Here is a 26,698-nt window from a genome sequence, read left to right as displayed (position 1 = left end):
GTGCGCCAAATCTCTACAGGACGGAGATTACAGGATGAGGGTGGAGCCGCTCTGTCCATCCAACCCATATATTACTGCTGAGAATATAACACACAGACACACACACACACTGTGCGACACAACAACACGTCCACGCCAGCGACACCACCAGCGCCCGACGCCTGAGAATATGTCCCCAGAAAATAAAACAACAACATGGTGCTAATATGGTGAAAGCAAAGTGCAAGCGGGGAAGCAGCTTGACGTACCCTAACCATAACCCTCATCATCCCCGGGGGCCTGCGCTCGAGATCTGGACGGGCAGGAGAAGGGAGATCCAGTATGGGGGGGGGGGGGGGGACTGTATCTAACTGCAGGAGAACTATAACTCTCAGCATGCCAAGCTGGATTAGACCTGGTGCATTGTAAACCCAGAAAGCGAGAACCCTCCCCCCCCCCCCCCCCCCCCGGTGTCCTCCATGTTCCCGCACTGATCAGAGGTGGGTCCTCTTCCCACAATATAATGGCTTCTATGGATATTCCTCTGTACTTACAGGGACTTTAAACAGATTTTTTATGGGGCACAAGTGGCTCCTATGCGGCTCATAATAGGGCGGATGCCGGGAATGTGAAGACCCTGGACCAGTAAAGGAGGATCAGGCAGGTTATCAAAAGGGGTCCTGATCATGAAAGGCTCTGCCGGGGGTGTGCGGACTACAAGGTGCAATCATTGACAGTAACTACTTCAGTATACAACACTGTATCTCCTCCAGTCTCACTATAACACTCTGTTTGTTACATTGTATCCCCTACATTCACACTAACAAGTACGACCTTCAATCACCCCCTCCATATAGGATACTTTGTATTGTGTCTACTACTCTACACTGTATCTTCTCCAGATTGTAGCCATTTATAATAAAATGTATCATTCTACACTATATCTCATACACTGTATACCCCCCATTCACACTACAATGTATGGCCGCCCCCAATAACTGTTATATTGTATCTTTCCATTGACATTGTATTCTCCCCATTCATATAAGCTACTGTATGGTACACTGTATACCCCCCATTCACACTACAATAGAATTGATGCCCTTTTGTCATTCACACTACTACGATTCATTGTGCACTGTATCTGATCCACCTCTGTTACATTGTATCTGCTCCATTAACCCCATAACACACGTCCCTCTCATGATATCCACCCACCACATGGTATCGCTGCCGGTCACATCTTCCCCTGCTGGATAATATGTTTCTAGTCAGAGGGAGTCTTTTCTTTTGTAGAAACACGTGTTCCCCTCTCTATGACAGATCAGAGTGTTTATTCTGCATATACTGAGTGAGCGGTGAGAAAACTCCCCGGGTATAGGGCATTACAGGCGGAGGACGTGGTCTGAAGACAGTGGGGTGGAATAGGGCTTCCAGCTTCTTTGAGTGTCTTTCTGGGATTCAGGTGGCACCCTCATAGTCCCCTTATAGTTTGTGGCTAGAAAATTGTCCCATACAGAATATAATTCACTCTTCCTCCTCCTCCTCCTCCTCCTCTTCTTCTTCTTCCTCCTCCTCCTCCTCTTCCGCCATCACTTCCACCAAGAGTTCGGCGGTGCAGCTCGCCTCCCCCTGGCTGTTGCTGGCTTTGCAGGTGTACTTGGCGTCGTCGTCCCCACAAACTTCAGAGATGGTCAGGGAGCAGTTTCCGTCCTCATCATAATCAATCTGGAAGTGACGCGACTCCTTGATGGGCTGATCGTCCTTGTACCAGATCACTTCCGGATCAGGATGACCTGCACAATGAAGAGAAGGCGGTGTAGGGGTCATCACACATACTGGCCTGTACAGGGAGTACACCCCACCGCCATACCCTAGAACCCAAAAAAATCACCTTCAATCCTGCAGTCAAACCTGGCAGCGCTGCCTTCTACCACCTCCATATCATTCATGGTTTTGGTGAACACCGGCTTGGAGGGAGGTCGTTCTTCAGATACAGATTCCAGGAAAGCCTGGTTGTCCTCTGTAAGAAACATAAGCGTTATTTGTACATTACCAAATACACAGCGACGGCCTATTGTGTCAGATACTCCAACCTAGAGAGCGATGGAATGGAGACCGTGCCAAACCCCCAGCGCTACAACATGTGACTGTTTGTGGGTGGAGCTATGTAGAGCTAAATCAGCTTGAAACGCATTAGTTTGGTCCTTTCAAGCTGCTTATTCACCTGTAACCACCGTGCACCTATAGACCACCGTGCAGCTATAGGCCACCGTGCAGCTATAGGCCACCGTGCACCCATAGACCACCGTGCACCCATAGACCACCGTGCACCCATAGGCCACCGTGCACCCATAGGCCACCGTGCACCCATAGGCCACCGTGCACCCATAGGCCACCGTGCACCCATAGGCCACCGTGCACCTATAGACCACCGTGCACCTATAGACCACCGTGCACCTATAGGCCACCGTGCACCTATAGGCCACCGTGCACCTATAGGCCACCGTGCACCTATAGGCCACCGTGCACCTATAGACCACCGTGCACCTATAGACCACCGTGCACCTATAGACCACCGTGCACCTATAGGCCACCGTGCACCTATAGGCCACCGTGCACCTATAGGCCACCGTGCACCTATAGACCACCGTGCACCTATAGACCACCGTGCACCTATAGACCACCGTGCACCTATAGACCACCGTGCACCTATAGACCACCGTGCACCTATAGACCACCGTGCACCTATAGACCACCGTGCACCTATAGCACCTATGGTACTATGCATACGAGTTCTGTGCACCTGCGGGGTGAACTGTCTATCCTCCCGTCTATACAATATGTATGGAAGCTCTAGGACTATTCCACGTTCAGTCTCTGGGTGTAAATAAGAATGCTCCCATTCAGTAACAGTAAGTAAAGATGTTAAAATGACAAGAAAATGGAACAGAGTCTACAAAAAAAAAAAGATAAAAAAAAAAAAAAGATAATTAATTATTGAAGTCCCCTGTTCCTGAGCAATGTCCAAAGTGTGACCGGGGATGAGCCCTGTATGATCCTGAGTATCCCCCCAATCCTCACATCCGGGGTACAGACACCACTCACCTTCATTGGTCTCTGCCTCTGTGGACAAGGGGCTGCTCGGGGAACTTCCAGACGACTTCCTGGCATTTCCCAGCCCAGAAATCATGGCCATGGACGACAGGCGCCCGATAGCTCGCACCGCGTTCCCTGTTTTCTGGAGATAAGAGATGAGACTTTATGATTTACTCTCATCCTGTTATCTTCCAATACCCTCACCCCACATTTAATAAGGTAAGGCAGGAAAGCAAGGGCTTCTGCCGGGGCCCCCTCTAAACTCCTGCTATGGGGCCCCACATGTGTACGTGTAGGTGTGTATAGTAGTATGTACAAAAATCATTTCTCACCCTCTCCGGTCTATGATTAAAGGGGTTATCCAGGAAAAAACTTTTATTTATATATCAACTGGCTCCAGAGAGTTAAACAGATTTGTAAATTACTTCTATTAAAAAATCTTAATCCTTTCAGTAGTTATGAGCTTCTGAAGTTTAGGTTGTTCTTTTCTGTCTAAGTGCTCTCTGATGACACGTATCTCGGGAACCGCCCAGTTTAGAAGCAAATCCCCATAACAAACCTCTTCTAAACTGGGCGGTTCCCAAGACACGTGTCATCAGAGAGAACTTAGACAGAAAACCCCGTCAGACCTTTATACCTGTTCACATGGATGTTAGATATGTTTTTATGAGCTTACGAGAAAGTTGCAGATTTTATATAAGCTCAACGCTGCTGGAAATACTTTGCTGTCTCGTGCGGACATGTAGGAGTATTATATGCCAAAAGCCCCCGCCCCGTCCTGGACCTGGTCATTAACCCCTTACGTTTTCGTTATTTCCTTCTCGCCTTCTAAAAATCATAACTCTTTTATATTTTCATCCACAGACTAGTATGAGGAGTTGTTTTTTGCGCGACCAGTTGTCTTTTGTAATGACATCATTCATTTTACCATAAAATGTATGGCGCAACCAAATAAATACTATAAGGTTTCATTTTCACGCTGTACACTTCATGGTAAAATAAACGTGTTTTCTTTATTCTGTGGATCAATAAGATTAAAATGATACCCATGATTACATACTTTATTATTATTGTACCGCTTTAAAATAAAATCGCAAACTTTTTAACCAAATTAGTACGTTTAAAATCCCTCTATTTTGGTGACCTATAACTTTTTTATTTTTCCGTATAAGCGGCGGTATGAGGGCTGATTTTTTGTGCAGTGATCTGCACTTTTTATTGATACCACATTTGTATATGTATATTTTTAATACATTTTTTTTTATAAAAGAAAACATTTTTTTAATAAAATGTTATAACAAATGTTACTTTTATTTTTACACTTTAACCCCTTAAGGACCAAGCCCATTTTAACCTTAAGGACCAGGCCAATTTTATTTTTTTGTTTTCGTTTTTTCTCCTCGCTTTCTAAAATCCATAACTCCTTTATATTTCCATCTACAGACCCATATAAGGGCTTGCTTTTTGTGTGACCAATTGTACTTTGTAATGAATCCTCTAATTTTACCATAAAATGTACGGCGAACCCCCCAAAAAAAATTTTAGGGAGGAAATTTTAATGAAAACCACAATTTTGCACATTTTGGAGGGTTTTGTTTTCACACTATACACTTTACGGGAAAAATGACATGTGTTCTATATTCTGTGGGTCAATACGATTAAAATGATACCCATGGCTAGATACTTTTATATTTTTGTACCACTTAAAAAAAATCTAAAACATTTAGTACAAAATCAGTAATCTAAAATCGCCCTATTTTGACCACCTATAACTTTTTCATTTTTCCGTATATAGGGCGGTATGGGGCAAATTTTTTGCGCTGTCATCTGTACTTTTTATTGATACCACATTTGCATATATAAAACTTTTAGATTATTTTGTATAAATTTTTTTAAAATAAAATGTGACAAAAAAGCTGCATTTTTGGACTTTATTTTTTATTTTTTACGTTTACGTCATTCACTGTACGGGATAATTAACATTATATTTTAATAGTTCGGACATTTACGCACACTGCGATACCAAATATGTTTATAAAAAAAAAATTACGCTTTTTGGGGGTAAAATGGGAAAAACTGACAATTTTCATTTTTACTGGGGGAGGGGATTTTTCACTTTATTTTAACTTTTTATTTTTAAAATTTTCAACTTTTTATGTTCCCATAGGGAACTATTTATAGCAATCCTTTGATTGCTAATACTGTTCAGTGCTATGCATAGGACACAGCACTGATCAGTATTATCGGTCATCTACTGCTCTGGTCGGCTCGATCTCAAACCAGAGCAGAAGACCCCGGGAGACATCCGGAGCCAGGTGAGGGGACCTCTGGCCTCCATGCTGGATGATCGGATCACTGCGGCAGCGCTACGGGCGATCCGATCATCCACTCAAAGTACCGCACTGCTGCAGATGCCGTGATCTGTATTGATCACGGCATCTGAGGGGTTAATGGCGGACATCAGCGCAATCGCGGATGTCAGCCATTACCGGCGGTTCCCTGGCTGCTACTAGCAGCCGGAACCTGCTGTGTATGACGCGAGCATCGGAACGGTCATACACAGGACGTAAATGTACGTCCTGGTGCGGGAAGTCCCGCCAAACCAGGACGTACATTTCGTCCGTGGTCGTTAAGGGGTTAATAGTCCCAATAGGGGACTATTTATAGTCATTTCATTGCTAATACTGTTCGGGAGAAGGACTGAGGTAGGTGTGGGGACCTCTGTCCGCCATTATGGATGATCGGATCCCCGCGGCAGCACTGCGTGCGATGCGATCATTCATTTTAGTGACCGCACTTCCGCAGATGCAGTGATCTGTATTGATCACGGCATCTGAGGGGTTAATGGCTCACATCCGCGCAATCTTGGATGGCGGACATTACTGGCAGGTCCCTGGCTACTATCAGCAGCCGGGACCTGCCGCACATGACCCGATCATCGCTCCGATGCTCACGGTCATGTACAGGACGTAAATGTACGTCTTGGTGCGTTAAGGTGGTACTTAAAGGGGTACTCCCGTGGAAAACGTTTTTTTATTTTTATTTTTTTTTTAAATCAGTTAAAGTTAAACAGATTTGTAAATCACTTCTATTAAAAAATCTTAATCCTTCCAGTACTTTTTAGGGGCTGTATACTAAAGAGAAATCCAAAAAAAGAAATGCATTTTCTCTGATGTCATGACCACAGTGCTCTCTGCTGTCCTCTGCTGTCCATTTTAGGAACTGTCCAGAGGAGCATATGTTTGCTATGGGGATTTTCTCCAGCTCTGGACAGTTCCTAAAATGGACAGCAGAGGTCAGCAGAGAACACTGTGGTCAGGACATCACAGGAAATGTATTTCTTTTTTGGATTTCTCTTTAGTATACAGCCCCTAAAAAGTACTGGAAGGATTAAGATTTTTTAATAGAAGTGATTTACAAATCTGTTTAACTTTCTGGCACCAGTTGATTTAATAAAAAAAGGTTTCCACGGGAGTACCCCTTTAACGCACCAGGACATACATTTACGTCCTGTGTCGTTAAGAGGTTAAAGGAGTACTCCAGTGGAAAACTATTTTTTATAAATAAACTGGTGCCAGAAAGGTAAGCAGATTTGTAAATTACTTCTATTTAAAAATCTTAATCCTTCCAGTACTTATAAGCTTCTGTATGCTCCACAGGAAGTTCTTTTCTTTTTTGAATTTATTTTCTAACTGACCACTGTGCTCTCTGCTGACACCTCTGTCCATGTCAGAAACTGTTAGGAGCAAATCCCCATAGCAATCCCTTTCTGCTCTGGACAGTTCCTGACATGGACAGAGGTGTCAGCAGAGAGCACTGTGGTCAGACAGAAAATACATTTAGAAAGAACTTCCTGTGGAGCATACAGCAGCTGATAAGTACTGGAAGGATTAAGATTTTAAATAGAGGTAATTTACAAATCTGTTTAACTTTCTGGCACAAGTTGATTTATAAAACATTGTTTCCACTGGAGTACCCCTTTAATGGTATCGTGAGTTATAAGTATCTGGATGCCAGTGCACGTGTTCCCACGGTTTTGCTGCCATATTACCTGCCACTTCCGCCGCGCCATGTACTTCTTCATCCTCTCCTTGGACAGCTTCTTGGCCTCCATAGTGCTGGTGTCTTGTTGCAGCCAGGTATGTTGCAGGCACTGGGTACAATTTAAGCGGCTCCTGAGTACAAATGGGAGTGAGAAGAGAGGAGCGTGAGAAGAGCAGCCCCTTTAGGATCCATATTTATATTATGTCACACACACATATATATATAGCCACCACATATAACGTTATATTACATATTATAATCACATCCAAGGTTGCACCTGCAATTGTACTGAATGTGGAAACCAGGGCTCAAGTCCTGCAGGAACGCACAGGAACGCCGTTCCTTTACTTTTTCCAGAGGAGGAACACTGTCCCTGTTACATTAGTCCTGCAGGACCGATGTCTGTTCTTACCCTGCCTCCGTCTCCTCCCCGGCCCAGAATGCTAGATGCTGGAGATGTAGGACCTGTGATGATGTCACCATCACATGTTGGGGGCAGAGATTAGTGCTGGAGGAGAGGAGAGATGGTGGCTGAAGGACCTGTATGATGCTGTGGAGGAGGCGGGGCTGACAGGGTCGGGGTTAGGGCGGGGCAAACCAGGCAATTACCTTGGCCTCCCATCCCCCAGGGGGCCCCCTTGCCAGCTGCTCAGTGGGGGGGAGGGGGGGGGGGGGCGGTTGGGGGACTGTTTTAAAGTGGGGGGGGGAACTATACTGCCAACCTAATGTGGGGGAACTATACTGCCAACCTAATGTGGGGGAACTATACAAAAATATAAAATTATACAATTCTGATCCCTATAACTCTTATTTTTCTGTATATGGGGATGTATGAGGTCATTTTTTGCGCTGTGATTATCGGTACCATTTTTGTTTTGATGGGACTTTTCAATAGCTTTCTAGATATTTTTTTATGGTATTTGAAGTAACCAAAAATATGCAAATCTGGTTAGTGCACTATTACAACTTTTGGGGCCCCTCTTTAGATTTTGCCTAGGGCCACGCTAAGCCTAAAACCGGCCCTGGGGGCTGAGCTGGAGGAGAGGTCCCATGTCACCTCAGTAAGGTAACTACATGGAAGGAGATTTGTTACAGTGTGTCACCACAGTAGTAAGGAGATTACATGAGGAGGGGGTTTGTTACAGTGTGTCACCCCAGTAGTAAGGAGATTACATGAGGAGGGGGTTTGTTACAGTGTGTCACCCCAGTAGTAAGGAGATTACATGAGGAGAAGGTTTGTTACAGTGTGTTACCCCAGTAGTAAGGTAATTACATGAGGAGAAGGTTTGTTACAGTGTGTCACCCCAGTAGTAAGGAGATTACATGAGGAGAAGGTTTGTTACAGTGTGTCACCACAGTAGTAAGGTGATTACATGAGGAGGAGGTTTGTTACAGTGTGTCAGCCCAGTAGTAAGGAGATTACATGAGGAGGAGGTTTGTTACAGTGTGTCACCCCAGTAGTAAGGTGATTACATGAGGAGAAGGTTTGTTACAGTGTGTCACCCCAGTAGTAAGGAGATTACATGAGGAGGAGGTTTGTTACAGTGTGTCATCCCCATAGTAAGGAGATTACATGAGGAGGAGGTTTGTTACAGTATGTCACCCCAGTAGTAAGGAGATTACATGAGGAGGAGGTTTGTTACAGTGTGTCACCCCAGTAGTAAGGAGATTACATGAGGAAGAGATTTGTTACAGTGCGAATCCCCCCCACCCCACCCCCCCCCCAAAAAAAAAGTTGCTAAATTGCATTTTTCTTTTCAATTTTTCTCACAAATTATATTTATTTTTGTTGTTCCATACACTTTATAGTAAAATGAGTGATGTCCTTACAAAGTACAACTGGTCATGGAAAAAAAAAAGCCTTGTATGGGTCTGTGGATGGCAAAATGAGTTCTAGTTCTTAGAAAGCACGGAGGAAAAAATCAAAGCGCAAAAAGGTCAACTTTCTGTGTCTTCAAGTCAAAAATGGTCTGTGTCCTTAATCCTATGACGGGTTTGTTACAGTTTATTATCAACTAGTGACTAGATTTTAGTGGCCGTCACCACCACATTTGGAATGCAGCCGCCCTCTACCACTTTAACAGGGCAATGGCTGCTGGGAGTAGATGTGCCGAGGCAGTCCCGTCTGCTAGAATACACCGTGCCCTCCGCTGCCCACCAATAAGGGGCAGAACAGCCACTACTGTGGAGTCGGACTGTGATGGTAACTAAACTTCGGTCGGGGCCTACTGCTATATAGGGGCTATACAGGAGGGCTGATAATATCTACAGGGGGCATTATTACTGTTTGGGGCACTATAGGTGCTGGAAAAGTCCAGAGCCTAAAATGTTTGTCTTGCAGATGATTCTGTGGAGACGAGTTGTAGCTGGAATTCATCGTCATGACATTCTGGGCCGGATGAAGAAGAAAAAAGAAAGTAACCGACTCTGATCAGAGAAGACGTCACATGCGAGTCACCTGATGTAACTGTAATCACTTATATGGTCTGCAGAGCCTGTGTACAGCTGATATCTACCATTTTATGGTCACCATATGTGGGAATATTTGTAGAAGTGGGGGTAGGGGGCAGTAGTTACCTCTGTTCTCTCCTTCTCTGGCTACTATATATGGTCCTATATATTCACATCATGATTTAACCTTACACTTAGGTTATACATTCTGTCAGACAGAGATGTCAACATATACCGCGGTGTGTATTAGAAATCTTGGGTGAGTTCCCACACTTTTTTTTCCAGGACTTGACCCCTGATGGAAACCATCTATGCTTGATGTACACCTTATTGTGGACTACATCTCACATGATTCTCTTACAGGCATAATGCAGTCAATGCATCATGGGAGATGTAGTCCAAAACATCTGGAATGCCAGAAGTTGCTTACACCTGGACTAGCCGCAGCTCTGGATGTGACTAGACTGCAGCAAAGCTTCATGTGTTTGATGCGTCACATTGTACATATCACATTAGGACCTGACTATAGGTATCTAATAAACAGGTATCCCTGGCATCAGTGTGACATGCTGAGATACATGCTAGTGACCAGTGACAAGACCCCCAAGCGATGCTCCCGATTCCTCCCACCCCCTGCTTGCACAGGGAGACAGGGGGGCACTTACTTCATGTCTTTCTTCAGGAGGCTGCTGATGAAGTTCTTGGCCTCTTCTGAAATCTCATCAAAAGCTTCGTCATCAAAGTCCCAGGTCGCTGAGGTGACATTGGCCAAAGTCTCATTATCGTTATCACCCATAAACGGAGACAGACCGCTCACCCTGTGAGAGAAGGGGGGACACGGATATAGTCACTGACCAGAAACACATACTGTATATCAAGCTATAGACCCCTATGTGACATTATATAACAAGGACACAGACATTGTCACTGACTGTATAGACCCCTATATATGATCAGGATAGGATGTGACATTATATAGGGGGGGACACAGATATAGTCACTGACTTGTATAGACCCCTATATATATGATCAGGATAGGATGTGACATTATATAGGGGGATACAGATATAGTCACTGACTGTATAGACCCCTATATATCATCAGGATAGGATGTGACATTATATAGGGGGGGACACAGATATAGTCACTGACTTGTATAGACCCCTATATATATGATCAGGATAGGATGTTGGACATAATGTCACCAAACTCCAAAAATGGGCTGGACAAAATTATTGGCACCCTTAACTTAATATTTGGTTGCACACCCTTTGGAAAAAATAAGTGAAATCAGTGGCTCCCTATCACCATCAATAAGCTTCTTACACCTCTCAGCCGGAATGTTGGACCACTCTTCCTATAACCATCAATAAGCTTCTTACACCTCTCAGCCGGAATGTTGGACCACTCTTCCTATAACCATCAATAAGCTTCTTGCACCTCTCAGCCGGAATGTTGGACCACTCTTCCTATAACCATCAATAAGCTTCTTACACCTCTCAGCCGGAATGTTGGACCACTCTTCCTTTACAAACTGCTCCCGGTCTCTTATTGGAAGGCGCCTTTTTCCCAACAGTAATTATAAGATCTCTCCACAGGTGATCAATGGGATTTAGATCTGGACTCATTGCTGACACTTCAGAACTCTCTAGCGCTTTGTTGCCATCCATTTCTGGGGCTTTTTGACGTATGTTTGGGGTCATTGTCTTGCTGGAAGACCCAAGATCTCGGACACAAACCCAGCTTTCTGACACTGGGCTGTACAGTGCGACCCAAAATCCATTGGTAATCCTCAGATTTCATGATGTCTTGTACACATTCAAGGCCCCCAGTGCCAGAGGCAGCAAAACAACCCAAAACATCACTGACCTCCCCCATATGTCACTGTAGGTTCTGTGTTCTTTTCTTTGTAGGCCTCATTCCGTTTTCGGTAAACAGTAGAATGATTTGCTTTACCAAAAAGATCTATCGTGGTCTCATCTGTCCACAAGACGTTTTCCCAGAAGGATTTTGGTTACTCAAGTTCATTTTGGCAAAATGTAGTCTTTTTTTTTTATGTCTCTGTGTCAGCAGTGGGGTCCTCCTGGGTCTCCTCCATAGTGGGGTCCTCCTGGGTATCCTCCGTAGTGGGGTCCTCATGGGTCTCCCCATAGTGGGGTCCTCCTGGGTCTCCTCCATAGTGGGGTCCTCCTGGGTCTCCTCCATAGTGGGGTCCTCCTGGGTCTCCTCCATAGTGGGGTCCTAATGGGTCTCCTCCATAGTGGGGTCCTAATGGGTCTCCCCCATAGTGGGGTCCTCCTGGGTCTCCTCCATAGCGTTTCATTTCATTTAAATGTCGACGGATAGTTCGCGCTGACACTGATGCTCCCTGAGCCTGCAGGACAGCTTGAATATCTTAGGAACTTGTTTGGGGCTGCTTATTCACCATCCGGACTATCCTGTGTTGACACCTTTCATAATGTTTTCTCTTCCATCCACGCCCAGGGAGATTATCTACAGTGCCATGGGTTGTAACCTTCTTGATAATGTTGCGCACTGTGGACAAAGGCAAATCTAGATCTCTGGAGATGGACTTGTAACCTTGGGATTGTTGATATTTTTCCACAATTTTGGTTCTCAAGTCCTCAGACAGTTCTCTTCTCCTCTTTCTGTTGTCCATGCTTCGTGTGGCACACACAGACACACAATGCAAAGACTAAGTGAACTTCTCTCCTTTTTATTTGCTTTCAGGTGTGATTTTTATATTGCCCACACCTGTTACTTGCCCCAGGTGAGTATAAAGGAGCATCACATGCTTGATACAATCTTATTTTTTCACAATTTTGAAAGGGGCCAATAATTTTGTCCAGATCATTTTTGGAGTTTGGTGACATTATGTCCAATTTGTTTTTTTTCCTCCTTTTTTGGTTTAGTTCCAATACACACAAAGGGAATAAACATGTGTATAGCAAAACATGTGTTACTGCAATCCTTTCCTGTGAGGAATACTTACTTTTCCTCCAGAAAATTTTTAGGGGTGCCAACATTTACCACCATGACTGTATATCCTTAGGATTGTATGTGACAGTAAAAGGGGAGGGGGCACGGATGTATTCACTGACTGGTAGGTATAGCCCCCTATATATGATAGCATCTGACATTATATGGGGACTATTATCTGAACCCAGGTGGAGTTTTGGCAGGTTCAGTGAAATGTTCTGGGCTGTTCTGCTGATTTCCTTCTTCATCTTAAATCTTGGAGCTGCCAGCGCTAACTTGCAGAAGTGTAAAGATGTCACTAGAGGGCGCTACCTGACCACACAAAGTGACTGCAGCAGCCATAGTATACAGTCTGCTATGTGAGTATAACAAGATAGAACCTGGAGTAAAACTTCTGCTGACCTGGGACCTGTTCAGCATTATTAAGTGGGGCCCCGCCGGAGACACTAATCCAGGTTATAAGTGAAAGCATACTTCAGTGAGTGAGTGCATGTGTAAGTGAGAGCACCTGAGTGACTGTAAGCACCTGAGTAAGTGCATGTGTGAGAGCACCTGAGTGAGTAACTGAGTATGTGAGTGAGAGCACCTAAGTGAGTGCGTGTGTGAGTGCACCTGAGTGACTGTAAGCACCTGAGTAAGTGCATGTGTGAAAGCACCTGAGTGAGTAACTGAGCATGTGAGTGAGAGCACCTAAGTGAGAGCACCTAAATGATTGAGTATGTGTGTGAGAGCACCTGAGTGAGTAACGGAGCATATGAGTGATAGTTCCTAAGTGAGTGAGTGCACCTAAGTGAGTGCGTGTGTGAAAGCACCTGAGTGAGTAACTGAGCATGTGAGTGAGAGCACCTGAGTGATAGTGAGAGCACCTAAATAATTGAGAGTGTGTGTGAGAGCACTTGAGTGAGTAACGGAGTACGTGAGTGAGAGTTCCTAAATGACAGTGAGAGCACCTAAGTAAGTGAGTGTGTGTGAGCACCTAAGTGAGTGAGTGTGTGTGAGCACCTGAGTGGGTGAGTGTGAGCACCTAAGTGAGTGAGTGTGTGTAAGCAGCTGAGTGGGTGAGTGTGTGTGAGCACCTAAGTGAGTGAGTGTGTGTGAGCACCTAAGTGAGTGAGTGTGTGTGAGCACCTGAGTGGGTGAGTGTGAGCACCTGAGTGGGTGAGTGTGTGTGTGAGCACCTGAGTGGGTGAGTGTGTGTAAGCACCTAAGTGAGTGAGTGTGTGTGAGCACCTAAGTGAGTGAGTGTGTGTGAGCACCTAAGTGAGTGAGTGTGTGTGAGCACCTAAGTGAGTGAGTGTGTGTGAGCACCTGAGTGGGTGAGTGTGAGCACCTAAGTGAGTGAGTGTGTGTGAGCAGCTGAGTGGGTGAGTGTGTGTGAGCACCTAAGTGAGTGAGTGTGTGTGAGCACCTAAGTGAGTGAGTGTGTGTGAGCACCTGATTGGGTGAGTGTGAGCACCTAAGTGAGTGAGTGTGTGTGAGCAGCTGAGTGGGTGAGTGTGTGTGAGCACCTAAGTGAGTGAGTGTGTGTGAGCACCTAAGTGAGTGAGTTTGTGTGAGCACCTGAGTGGGTGAGTGTGAGCACCTGAGTGGGTGAGTGTGTGTGAGCACCTGAGTGGGTGAGTGTGTGTAAGCACCTAAGTGAGTGAGTGTGTGTGAGCACCTAAGTGAGTGAGTGTGTGTGAGCACCTAAGTGAGTGAGTGTGTGTGAGCACCTAAGTGAGTGAGTGTGTGTGAGCACCTGAGTAGGTGAGTGTGAGCACCTGAGTGGGTGAGTGTGTGTGAGCACCTAAGTGGGTGAGTGTGTGTGAGCACCTGAGTGGGTGAGTGTGTGTGAGCACCTAAGTGGGTGAGTGTGTGTGAGCACCTAAGTGAGTGAGTGTGTGAGCACCTAAGTGGGTGAGTGTGTGTGAGCACCTAAGTGGGTGAGTGTGTGTGAGCACCTGAGTGGGTGAGTGTGTGTGAGCACCTGAGTGGGTGAGTGTGTGTGAGCACCTGAGTGGGTGAGTGTGTGTGAGCACCTAAGTGGGTGAGTGTGTGTGTGAGCACCTGAGTGGGTGAGTGTGTGTGAGCACCTGAGTGGGTGAGTGTGTGTGAGCACCTGAGTGGGTGAGTGTGTGTGAGCACCTGAGTGGGTGAGTGTGTGTGAGCACCTAAGTGGGTGAGTGTGTGTGAGCACCTGAGTGGGTGAGTGTGTGTGAGCACCTGAGTGGGTGAGTGTGTGTGAGCACATGAGTGGGTGAGTGTGTGTGAGCACCTGAGTGGGTGAGTGTGTGTGAGCACCTGAGTGGGTGAGTGTGTGTGAGCACCTGAGTGGGTGAGTGTGTGTGAGCACATGAGTGGGTGAGTGTGTGTGAGCACCTGAGTGGGTGAGTGTGTGTGAGCACCTGAGTGGGTGAGTGTGTTTGAGCACCTGAGTGAGTGAGTGTGTGTGAGCACATGAGTGGGTGAGTGTGTGTGAGCACCTAAGTGAGTGAGTGTGTGTGAGCACCTAAGTGAGTGAGTGTGTGTGAGCACCTGAGTGGGTGAGTGTGTTTGAGCACCTGAGTGAGTGAGTGTGTGTGAGCACATGAGTGGGTGAGTGTGTGTGAGCACCTAAGTGAGTGAGTGTGTGTGAGCACCTAAGTGAGTGAGTGTGTGTGAGCACCTGAGTGGGTGAGTGTGAGCACCTGAGTGGGTGAGTGTGTGTGAGCACCTGAGTGGGTGAGTGTGTGTAAGCACCTAAGTGAGTGAGTGTGTGTGAGCACCTAAGTGAGTGAGTGTGTGTGAGCACCTAAGTGAGTGAGTGTGTGTGAGCACCTAAGTGAGTGAGTGTGTGTGAGCACCTAAGTGAGTGAGTGTGTGTGAGCACCTGAGTAGGTGAGTGTGAGCACCTGAGTGGGTGAGTGTGTGTGAGCACCTAAGTGGGTGAGTGTGTGTGAGCACCTGAGTGGGTGAGTACCTAAGTGGGTGAGTGTGTGTGAGCACCTGAGTGGGTGAGTGTGTGTGAGCACCTGAGTGGGTGAGTGTGTGTGAGCACCTGAGTGGGTGAGTGTGTGTGAGCACCTGAGTGGGTGAGTGTGTGTGAGCACCTAAGTGGGTGAGTGTGTGTGAGCACCTGAGTGGGTGAGTGTGTGTGAGCACCTGAGTGGGTGAGTGTGTGTGAGCACATGAGTGGGTGAGTGTGTGTGAGCACATGAGTGGGTGAGTGTGTGTGAGCACCTGAGTGGGTGAGTGTGTGTGAGCACCTAAGTGGGTGAGTGTGTGTGAGCACCTGAGTGGGTGAGTGTGTGTGAGCACCTGAGTGGGTGAGTGTGTGTGAGCACATGAGTGGGTGAGTGTGTGTGAGCACATGAGTGGGTGAGTGTGTGTGAGCACCTGAGTGGGTGAGTGTGTGTGAGCACATGAGTGGGTGAGTGTGTGTGAGCACATGAGTGGGTGAGTGTGTGTGAGCACCTGAGTGGGTGAGTGTGTGTGAGCACCTAAGTGAGTGAGTGTGTGTGAGCACCTGAGTGGGTGAGTGTGTGTGAGCACCTGAGTGGGTGAGTGTGTGTGAGCACCTGAGTGGGTGAGTGTGTGTGAGCACCTGAGTGGGTGAGTGTGTGTGAGCACATGAGTGGGTGAGTGTGTGTGAGCACATGAGTGGGTGAGTGTGTGTGAGCACCTGAGTGGGTGAGTGTGTGTGAGCACCTGAGTGGGTGAGTGTGTGTGAGCACCTGAGTGGGTGAGTGTGTGTATCTGACAATACTGTTTGTGGGGCTGGTTTTATGTGGCACTACATGAGGGGTTCCTGAAGCTTCCATCATACTGCATCCATGTCCACTCTATATACTCAGGTGAGTGCACACTGACACTCATACAGCAGAATACGGAATCTGCTGTCTCCATGAACTTTCTCTGTACGCGGCTGCAGCTCGGGTCGGGCAGGACACTCACTTTTCCCTGTCACTCCCTGCGGGGCCGTGGCTGGGATCCTTCTGAGCAGTGGTACAACCCCTCGGGGGGAGGCTCCTGGGGCCCCTGTTGCTGCACAGTCACCTCCCTGCCCAGGCGATGCACAGGTCAGATATTTTGCAGGATGGCCATGATGGGGCTCATACGCATTAACCCCTTCACTGCAAGGATGATTGCTACTTACAGAATGTAGCAGATGACTCCAATGCTCCACATGTCAGTGGCGTATCCGATCGGCTCGTAATTGATCACCTCGGGGGCCACGAATTCTGGGGTCCCAAACAACACTTTAAGATTCGGTGTGGATTCTGCAACATAAAAAGGTCACAGATGAAAATACAGACGTATCGAGGCACCTACAGGTACGGACACGGATGTGACGCGCACAACATGTCTGCATATGTAGGACAGTTTATTACAGTCTATTGCACTGGTCTCCAAACTATTGTAAAACCACAACTCCCAGCATGCCCCGCCAAAGGCTGTCCCAGCATGCTTGAAGTTGTAGAAGGTTCACAATTTGGACACCTGGGGTCCATTGCTTTGTGTTATCAGCTCAATACAATCTACTGCTCCCTGTTATCAGACATGTCAGGCAGGAAAGTAGCTATAAGAAGAGTAAATTCATTCTTTTCATTCCCTTTTGGCTTTATGTGCCATTTTTCAAGCTGTAATCCTCAGCCTGCTCAATGGGTAAACAAATGTGCTGCTACGCTGGGAGTTGTAGTTCCTCTTCTAAGCTTTTGTAAAAGAAAAAAAACTGACAGTCCATTGGATATATATAGCGGTCTCTCAACTTACAATGGCCTCTACATACTATATATTTTTTTAACATACCATAGTGTTCTATGGACACATCTACGGAGCATTTCAATGGTAAAACCCCTGTATTACTGAAGTGTATGCACTGACTGGTGTCTGGAAGCGCCCCTACAGTACAGGGAGGAATTACATGTTCTGTACTCTATACCTGTATTACTGAAGTGTATGCAGTGACTGGTGTCTGGTAGCGCCCCCTACAGTACAGGGAGGTATTACATGTTCTGTACTCTTTACCTGTATTACTGAAGTGTATGCACTGACTGGTGTCTGGTAGCGCCCCCTACAGTACAGGGAGGGATTACATGTTCTGTACTCTTTACCTGTATTACTGAAGTGTATGCACTGACTGGTGTCTGGTAGCGCCCCCTACAGTACAGGGAGGTATTACATGTTCTGTACTCTTTACCTGTATTACTGAAGTGTATGCACTGACTGGTGTCTGGTAGCGCCCCCTACAGTACAGGGAGGTATTACATGTTCTGTACTCTTTACCTGTATTACTGAAGTGTATGCACTGACTGGTGTCTGGTAGCACCCCCTACAGTACAGGGAGGGATTACATGTTCTGTACTCTTTACCTGTATTACTGAAGTGTATGTACTGACTGATGTCTGGTAGCGCCCCCTACAGTACAGGGAGGTATTACATGTTCTGTACTCTTTACCTGTATTACTGAAGTGTATGCACTGACTGGTGTCTGGTAGTGCCCCCTACAGTACAGGGAGGTATTACATGTTCTGTACTCTTTACCTGTATTACTGAAGTGTATGTACTGACTGGTGTCAGTAGCGCCCCCTACAGTACAGGCAGGTATTACATGTTCTATACTCATCTTTACCTGTATTACTGAAGTGTATGCACTGACTGGTGTCTGGTAGCGCCTCCTACCATACAGGGAGGTATTACATGTTCTGTACTCTTTACCTGTATTACTGAAGTGTATGCACTGACTGGTGTCTGGTAGCGCCCTCTACAGTACAGGGAGGTATTACATGTTCTGTACTATTCTTTACCTGTAATACTGAAGTGTATGCACTGACTGGTGTCTGGTAGCACCCCTTACAGTACAGGGAGGTGTATCATGTTCTGTACTATTCTTTACCTGTGCCAGGGTTAGGTGTTCCTTTGGACAATAGGTGGGGGCGGCTCCATCTTACTAGTTAGGGACACTTTGTGTACTGTACAGGACCCTTAAGGAGCTCCTGTCCTCTACAAAGACAGTGATCAAAGCTTCAAGCGGCTTTTTTTTTCACTTTTATATGTAACGACTTGTTTTTTCTGTATTAGTATATGTGTATTATTGAGGGACCACTGTAATAGATGACGGTGTTCTGCAGGACCAATAGAAAATTGTATGAGGTGGTGAGAGGGAGATGAAATAGTCGATCAGAGGATGAAAGAAGCCACAATAACTTCATTTTATTTGATCGCCTTAAGTCATGTGACCCACCACCTCTGATGAGCGAAGACGAGTCTATTATCGTGGACGTTGTGTCAACTTTTACCTTCTATGTAGGGGACATTAATGCCACACATGACCCCACCACCCCCCCCCTACTAAGCTGCAGTTCTGCCTCTGCACAGCAGATGAGTAACGATGAGTATGTGTTATCCTTGACACTATGAAAGTAATGTCCCCCCACCCCATCATCCTGAAGCTCCGTGTGATTCCCCTACAGAGCCGCAGTCCTGGCTCCGCACAGACCTCTGAAGAGTTAACAGAGCAGAACTCCTTGCAGCCGGTTTATCTGAAATGAAGTTTACATGAGACATTAAGAAGACCAAAAAAGGGCAGGAATCAAATCCCATTACTTAAGGAAGAATTCCCAACCATAATAAGAACCGCAAAGATCAGAGCGCAGCCAGCCGAGCGTCCCTGAAGGAAGATCGCACCTCCGATTAGATTACAGGGGACTTTACATGGGGCTGCATGCGGCTTTATGGGTCATAAAAGCAGATACTGAGATCCTGTGGGAGAAGGGGGGCTGTGAGAAAAACAATGGGGGCGGGGGGGCAGATCAAGAAGTTATTAGAACATATAAATATACGGTTATAGACTGTGTCTAGAGATCTGAGAATCAGTAATGCATTGTATGGACTGGATATACCTGCCGACTACATTGTCCACAAGCAGCACCTCATGGTCTCTGGGTCCAAACTAATATGGTTTAGAGTGTTGTCTCCAAACTGTGTACCACCAAATGTTGCACAACTAAAAACCCCAGCATGTCCGGATAACCGCTGGCGGTCCAGGCATGCTGGGAGCTGTAGTTCTGCAACAGTTGGAGGTCCACAGCTTGAAGACCACTGGTCTAAACCTCTTCACATGGAACTTCACACCCCAGATCCGATAATATTGTGTACTACTGTCAATGCCGTGTACATGTTCTGTACTTAAATGACCCTCCACAGCAGCACAGAGGAACAAGCACTCACCTAATCTTCTGGCCAGGCCAAAGTCAATGAGTTTGATTTTGGTCCCGGTCTTGTTGACGCACATGATGTTCTCGGGTTTAAGGTCCAAGTGGACGATGCCTTGCTTGTGAATGAACTCTACGCCTTCCGCTATCTGCTTCATGTACTTGATGACTTCTCTTTCCGTCAACTCAAAATCCTCATCGATGATCCTCTCGAAGAGCTCCCCCCCAGAGACCCTGCCGCGGAAAGGAGAGAGACCGCATGAGGGGATCATACACACACGTCTATCATATATGAATGTCTATAATGCTTATACACTGATACCTCTTAGAGAAGACCACCCAGAATGCATAATATTGTGATGGTGGTGGCCTGAAAATCTGATACATGAACTCTAGATAAGGGGATGGTCTTCTCAAAGAGATGGTCTTTTGAGATATTCAACAATCAAACAAAGACGCTTTATTTAGGGTGAAAAACCCTACATAAACCAGAATACGAAAAAGAGATACAATGGTAATAATGAGTACTCATGGTAAATGGCATAGTAACAAAGATGAGACAGGCTGCAATCAATAAAAACAAGAAAATGCAATGGTGACACACATCCCCCAATCAATAAAGTGATAAACAATGAGACATCGGGGGACTATAAGACGAGACCCAAGGATCCCAGACTACATCAAATCTCTCCACTGAGTCCTCCTGGATGGCAGAAAGTTTCTCATTAAGCATAATTTTATTAAGGCGAGCAAGGACAGGTGGCAGGGATCGAGCAGTCTGTTTCCATTGAGAAGCAATATAAATGCGAGTAGCTAAAAAGATTACTTGAGCCAGTCGGAACACACCATACGGCAATCCGGCTGGGCCTGTGTCCTAGAAGACAAAATGCGGGTGTTGCAGGGATTGAACAAGGCATAATGGTAATCAAAATATCTAGCACTTGTGACCAAAGAGTTGCAACAACATGGCAACTCCACCATACATGGTACTTCGTACCTCTAGACTCACAGCCCCAAAAAACAGGATGGAGAAACCAATGGGTAAATAGTATGTAACCTAGCCAGGCCATATATATTCTGTGCAACACCTTGATAGAGCTTTCTGCCAAAGACACCTGCCACCTGCCCTTCCTGATGGATTCACAGCAGGCGCGCCATTGCGGGATAGAGAGTTCTGTATGGATATCATTCTCTCAGTCCACCATGAATTTAAGCTTCCGATCCTTAGGGGAAGGGGAGTTAAAATGTGTGTAAAGAGAGGATAGAAAACCTGGGAGGCCAGGAGAATAGAGAGAGTAAGGTTCAAAAAAGGTCAGAGTAACCTAAAAATGTCTAGGTCCTTGTGATGAAAAGAAAAGACAAGATTTGTAAAGCCCTGTAACGTTCTCAAAAAAGAAGGGACCTAGGGTGATCAGCCGTTTTCTGATCAAAAAAATCCGACAAGCAAGTCATTTTGCCTCCACCTATCATCGAAAGGCAGAAGCCGAAGAGAAAAGAGGAGGTTAGCTAGAAAGGAGAGAAGGGGAGAAAGAGGTGATTGGAGGGAAAGCTTAAAGCGAACCGCACGCCATAAGGAGAGAGCTTGCAAGGCAATCCAGGCCGAGGACGGCAGAGAAGAGACAGAACAGGAAGACCAGAGTAGAGCAGAATAAGAATAGGGAGAAAAAAGAGAGGATTCAAGGCCGACCCAGCGCGGCGCATTCTTGTTGTTTTGGATTAAAGCTAATTGCGCTATCCTGGCTGCAGAATAATATCGAAAAAAATGGGGAACAGAAAGGCCGGCCACCCGTTTATGATAAGGGATCTATTTATTCTGGGACATTTGTCTGACCAAATATACTTAAAAACCTTGCGTTGTAGAAGGCGAAGGTCCCCTAGCGGGACGGGGATAGGCAGTGTATGGAAAAGGTACAATAAACGGGGAAGGATCACCATTTTTATTATATTCACCCTGCCCAGCCAAGATATATGTGGTAGATCCCACTAACAGAGATCACATTTAATAGCCCTATATAATGGTGGAAAATTTGCCTGGTAGAGAAGGGGTAACGCTGTGGTAAGCTTGATCCCCAGGTAGGAAAGGCCCTGACTAGAGTACCTAAAACCAAAATTAAGAGAAATAAGATGTTGGGTTGGGGTGGGAACGTTACAATACAGAACTTTCGATTTGGCCACATTTACACGAAGACCCAACTGTTCACTGAAGTCATTTAAGAGTTGAAACAGATGAGGTAACGACACCAGTGGATTAGTAAGGGTGAGCAATAGATCGTCCGCAAAAAGGTTGGTTTTATATACGGAGGATCCAACAGTCACACCACTGATATCTGGGTGAAGGCGTATCAGTGCCGCCAATGCTCCATCACCAAGGCGAACACAGCCGGGGATAGGGGACACCCCTGCCGTGTGCCTCGCCGAATAGAAATAGGTTCTGGGGGTCGTGGTTTGAAGTAAGCAGTCGGGTTGAGTACAAAAGTCGTAAAACATGGACAAAGGGACCAGAGAATCCAAATTTAGAAAGAACAGCAAATAAATAGGACCAAGATACACTATCAAAGGCCTTTTCTATATCTAGGGCCAAATCAAGCCTAGGTGTGGAGGTGGTGTCTTTAGAGATATTTAACTGTAATTCAATCAAACACACAGACATGCCTATAATACATACTTCTATCATACAGATCTATAATACATACATGCCTATAATACATACAGGCCTATAATACATACAGGCCTATAATACAAATACTTCTATCATACAGAACTATAATACATACACAGAAATCATACATGCCTATAATACATACAGGCCTATAATACAAATACTTCTATCATACAGAACTATAATACATACACAGAAATCATACATGCCTATAATACATACAGGCCTATAATACAAATACTTCTATCATACAGAACTATAATACATACACAGAAATCATACATGCCTATAATACATACAGGCCTATAATACATACTTCTATCATACAGATCTATAATACATACAGGCCTATAATACATACTTCTATCATACAGATCTATAATACATACAGGCCTATAATACAAAGACTTCTATCATACAGAACTATAATACATACACAGAAATCATACATGTCTGATACATACAGGCCTATAATACAAATACTTCTATCATACAGAGATCTATTATACATACACAGAAATCATACATGTTTGATCCATAAAGGCCTATAATACAAACTTCTATCATACAGATCTATAATACATACAGGCCTATAATACAAAGACTTCTATCATACAGATCTATTATACATACACAGATCTATCATATGTAAAGGCGTATAATACATATACTTCTATTATACAGATCTATCATACATACACAGAAATCATACAGGTCTATCATATGTAAAGGCATATAATACATATACTTCTATTATACAGATCTATTATACATACATAGAAATCATACAGGTCTATCATATGTAAAGGCGTATAATACATATACTTCTATTATACAGATCTATCATACATACATAGAAATCATACAGGTCTATCATATGTAAAGGCGTATAATACATATACTTCTATTATACAGATCTATTATACATACATAGAAATCATACAGGTCTATCATATGTAAAGGCGTATAATACATATACTTCTATTATACATATCTATCATACATACACAGAAATCATACATGTCTGATACATACAGGCCTATAATACATACTTCTATTATACAGATCTATCATACATACACACGAATCAATCATACATATAGATCTATAGAGCATATAATTATAGCATACATGCTTTAACACACACACACACACACTTCTATATAAATACATATCTATAATACATACACATGTATAATATATACAGGTCTATATTATACACACCATTAATAAATATATATGTATTTATCCTATTCATTTATATAGTGCTGACATATTCTGCAACATTGCACAGAGATTATTACCGTATATACTCGAGTATAAGCCGACCCGAATATAAGCCGAGGCCCCTAATTTCACCCCAAAAACCCAGGAAAAGTTATTGACTCGACTATAAGCCTAGGGTGGGAAATACATCATCCCCCCATGTCATCATCCAGACCCCAGTCATCATCCCCCCCGTCATCATCCAGACCCCCGTCATTAACACCCTCATCATCACCCTGTCATCATCACCGCCTGTCATCTGGATGATGACAAAGGCCGCAGTGGTCCTCAACCTGCGGACCTCCAGATGTTTCAAAACTACAACTCCCAGCATGCTGGGAGTTGTAGTTTTGAAACATCTGGAGGTCCGCAGGTTGAAGATCACTGAGGGCGGAGAGTTCACTCGAGTATAAGCCGAGGGGGGTGTTTTCAGCACATGAAATCCTGCTGAAAAACTCGGCTTATACTCGAGTAAATACGCTACATTTCTTTTGTCTCTGAGAAATAATATGGTCACAGGGTTCTGGTGATTTGGTGAAAAGGGGGGGAGGCAACATAGTGATTGTAAACCTTTTTATTTTACCTAATACCACTGCCCCATACACCGGGGATTGGGTTTACACCTGACGCCCCCCTTGTGGTTACTTACAGTTCCAGCACCATCACCATGTCGCTCTTGGACTCGAAGGCGTCGATGCATTGTACCAATTTGGGGTGGTGCAGGCAGTTCATGATGTCGATCTCTTGTCTTATACTCTCCTTGTCCTTGGCAGAATAAGCCTTAAGGAACTTTCCGGCCCACACCTTCTTAGTTTTCTTATCGACGATGCGGAACACTTGTCCGAATTTCCCCCTGCAAGAATAGAAACAATCCATGAAGAAGGGACACACAATCTCCCATCAGAGTCCTCGATAGGACCCATAAAACTGCAATATCACATGATGGGCCTAAAAGATAGCCCAAGGAAACACAGCAGGATGACGGGCGGCAGGATCTATGAATACAGTGGGGCAAAAAAGTATTTAGTCAGTCACCAATTGTACATGTTCTCCCACTTAAAAAGATGAGAAAGGCCTCTAATTTTCATCATAGGTTATAACCTCAGCTATGAGAGACAGAATGGGAAAAAAATCCATAAAATCACAGTCTGATTTTTTAAGAATTTATTTGCAAATTATGGTGGATAATAAGTATTTGGTCAATAACAAAAGTTCATCTCAATACTTTGTTATATCCCCTTTGTTGGCAATGACAGAGGTCACATGTTTTCTGTCTTCACAAGGTTTTCACACACTGTTGCTGGTATTTTGGCTCATTCCTCTATGCAGATCTCCTCTAGAGCAGTGATGTTTTGGGGCTGTCACTGGGCAACATGGACTTTCAACTCCCTCCAAAGGTTTTCTATGGGGTTGAGATCTGGAGACTGGCTAGGCCACTCCAGGACCTTGAAATTCTTCTTCCAAAGCCATTCCTTCATTGCCCAGGCGGTGTATTTGGGAACATTGTCATGCTGAAAGACCCAGCCACGTTTCATCTTCAATACCCTTGCTGATGGAAGGAGTTTTTCACTCATAATCTCACGCTACATAGCCCCATTCATACTTTCCTTTACACGGATCAGTCGTCCTGGTCCCTTAGCAGAAAAACAGCCCTAAATCATGATGTTTCCACCCCCATGCTTCACAGTAGGTATGGTGTTCTTTGGATGCAACTCAGCATTCTTTCTCCTCCAAACACGACAAGTTGAGTTTTTACCAAAAAGTTCTTCTTTGGTTTCATCTGACCATATGACATTCTCCCAATCCTCTTCTGGATCATCCAAGTGCTCTCTAGCAAACTTCAGATGGGCCCGGACATGTACTGGCTTAATCAGGGAGACACGTCTGGCACTGCATGATTTGAGTCCCTGGCGGTTTAGTGTGTTACTGATGGTAGCCTTTGTTACTTTGGTCCCCGCTCTCTGCAGGTCATTCACTAGGTCCCCCCCTTGTGTGGTTCTGGGATTTTTGCTCACCGTTATTGTGATAATTTTGACACCACGGGGTGATATCTTGCATGGAGCCCCAGATCGAGGGAGATTATCAGTAGTCTTGTATGTCTTCCATTTTCTAATAATTGCTCCAACAGTTGATTTCTTCAAACCAAGCTACTTGCCTATTGCAGATTCAGTCTTCCCAGCCTGGTGGAGGTCTACAATTTTGTTTCTGGTGTCCTTCGACAGCTCTTTGGTCTTGGCCATAGTGAAGTTTGGAGTGTGACTGTTTGAGGTTGTGGACAGGTGTCTTTTGTACTGATAAGTTCAAAAAGGAGCCATTAATACAGGTAATGAGTGGAAGACAGAGAAGACTCTTAAGCAAGATTTCTGTATCTCACAGACCTATCACTTCTTTGTTTGTAGGTGACCAAATACTTATTTTCCACCATAATTAGCAAATTAATTCTTTAAAAAATCAGACAATTTTATGGATTTTTTTTCTCATCACATAGTTGAGGTATACATATGATGAAAATTACAGGCTTCTCTCATCTTTTTAAGTGGAAGAACTTGCACAATTGGAGGCTGACTAAATACTTTTTTGCCCCACTGAATGTGTGCACATAGAGAGAGGCAGCCAACCACCTTACCCATATTCCTGAAAGGCAATGACGGGTAAGGATGTATCACTACGTTCCCGTGTAGGGTCACCACAAAAAACTATAGGTGACAGACTGTAGTTGGTGCCATACTGGAAGTCACTTAGGTCACTCAGCTTTCCCTGGACACAGTTGAGTGAAGAGAACCCAACACAATGTTTTTTTTTTCTAAGAACTATCTATGATTCTGGAGATGTGATGTCACTACAACTCCCAGCATGCAATGACAGATGCCAACTGGGAATTTCAATTCCTGCAGGAGCTTTAATGTCGGTCATACCATTTCTCATCTCTACTCTCCCCTCTTTCCAGTCGGCAATACGTAATCGGACCACACGTGTGACTGCCTCATGGACCCATCACATGACCAGGAAATATCAGTGCATGCTCGCAGAGCAGGTCATAGGCAAGGAA

The 26,698-nt window shown here is 45.0% G+C and overlaps 1 protein-coding gene across 3 annotated transcripts in view; it reads right to left on the bottom strand.

The window, feature by feature from the left end:
- Nucleotides 1–455: 455 nt before the first annotated feature.
- The window catches only part of MYLK (myosin light chain kinase), a 245,807-nt gene continuing 219,564 nt past the window's right edge, over nt 456–26,698 (bottom strand). For all 3 annotated transcript variants that reach the window (XM_056533517.1, XM_056533518.1, XM_056533519.1), the window contains 8 exons: nt 24,299–24,502; nt 19,741–19,958; nt 16,667–16,790; nt 10,239–10,391; nt 7,130–7,253; nt 3,088–3,220; nt 1,874–2,002; nt 456–1,775 (listed from right to left, as the gene is read on the bottom strand). In XM_056533517.1, the coding sequence (XP_056389492.1) occupies nt 1,507–1,775; nt 1,874–2,002; nt 3,088–3,220; nt 7,130–7,253; nt 10,239–10,391; nt 16,667–16,790; nt 19,741–19,958; nt 24,299–24,502 (1,354 nt within the window). In that variant the 3' untranslated portion in view covers nt 456–1,506. The remainder of the gene's footprint in view (nt 1,776–1,873; nt 2,003–3,087; nt 3,221–7,129; nt 7,254–10,238; nt 10,392–16,666; nt 16,791–19,740; nt 19,959–24,298; nt 24,503–26,698) is intronic.

This window comes from Hyla sarda, chromosome 8 (assembly GCF_029499605.1).
Source record: "Hyla sarda isolate aHylSar1 chromosome 8, aHylSar1.hap1, whole genome shotgun sequence".
Taxonomy (NCBI): domain Eukaryota; kingdom Metazoa; phylum Chordata; class Amphibia; order Anura; family Hylidae; genus Hyla; species Hyla sarda.
This window is presented reverse-complemented; position numbering and strand designations above follow the sequence as displayed.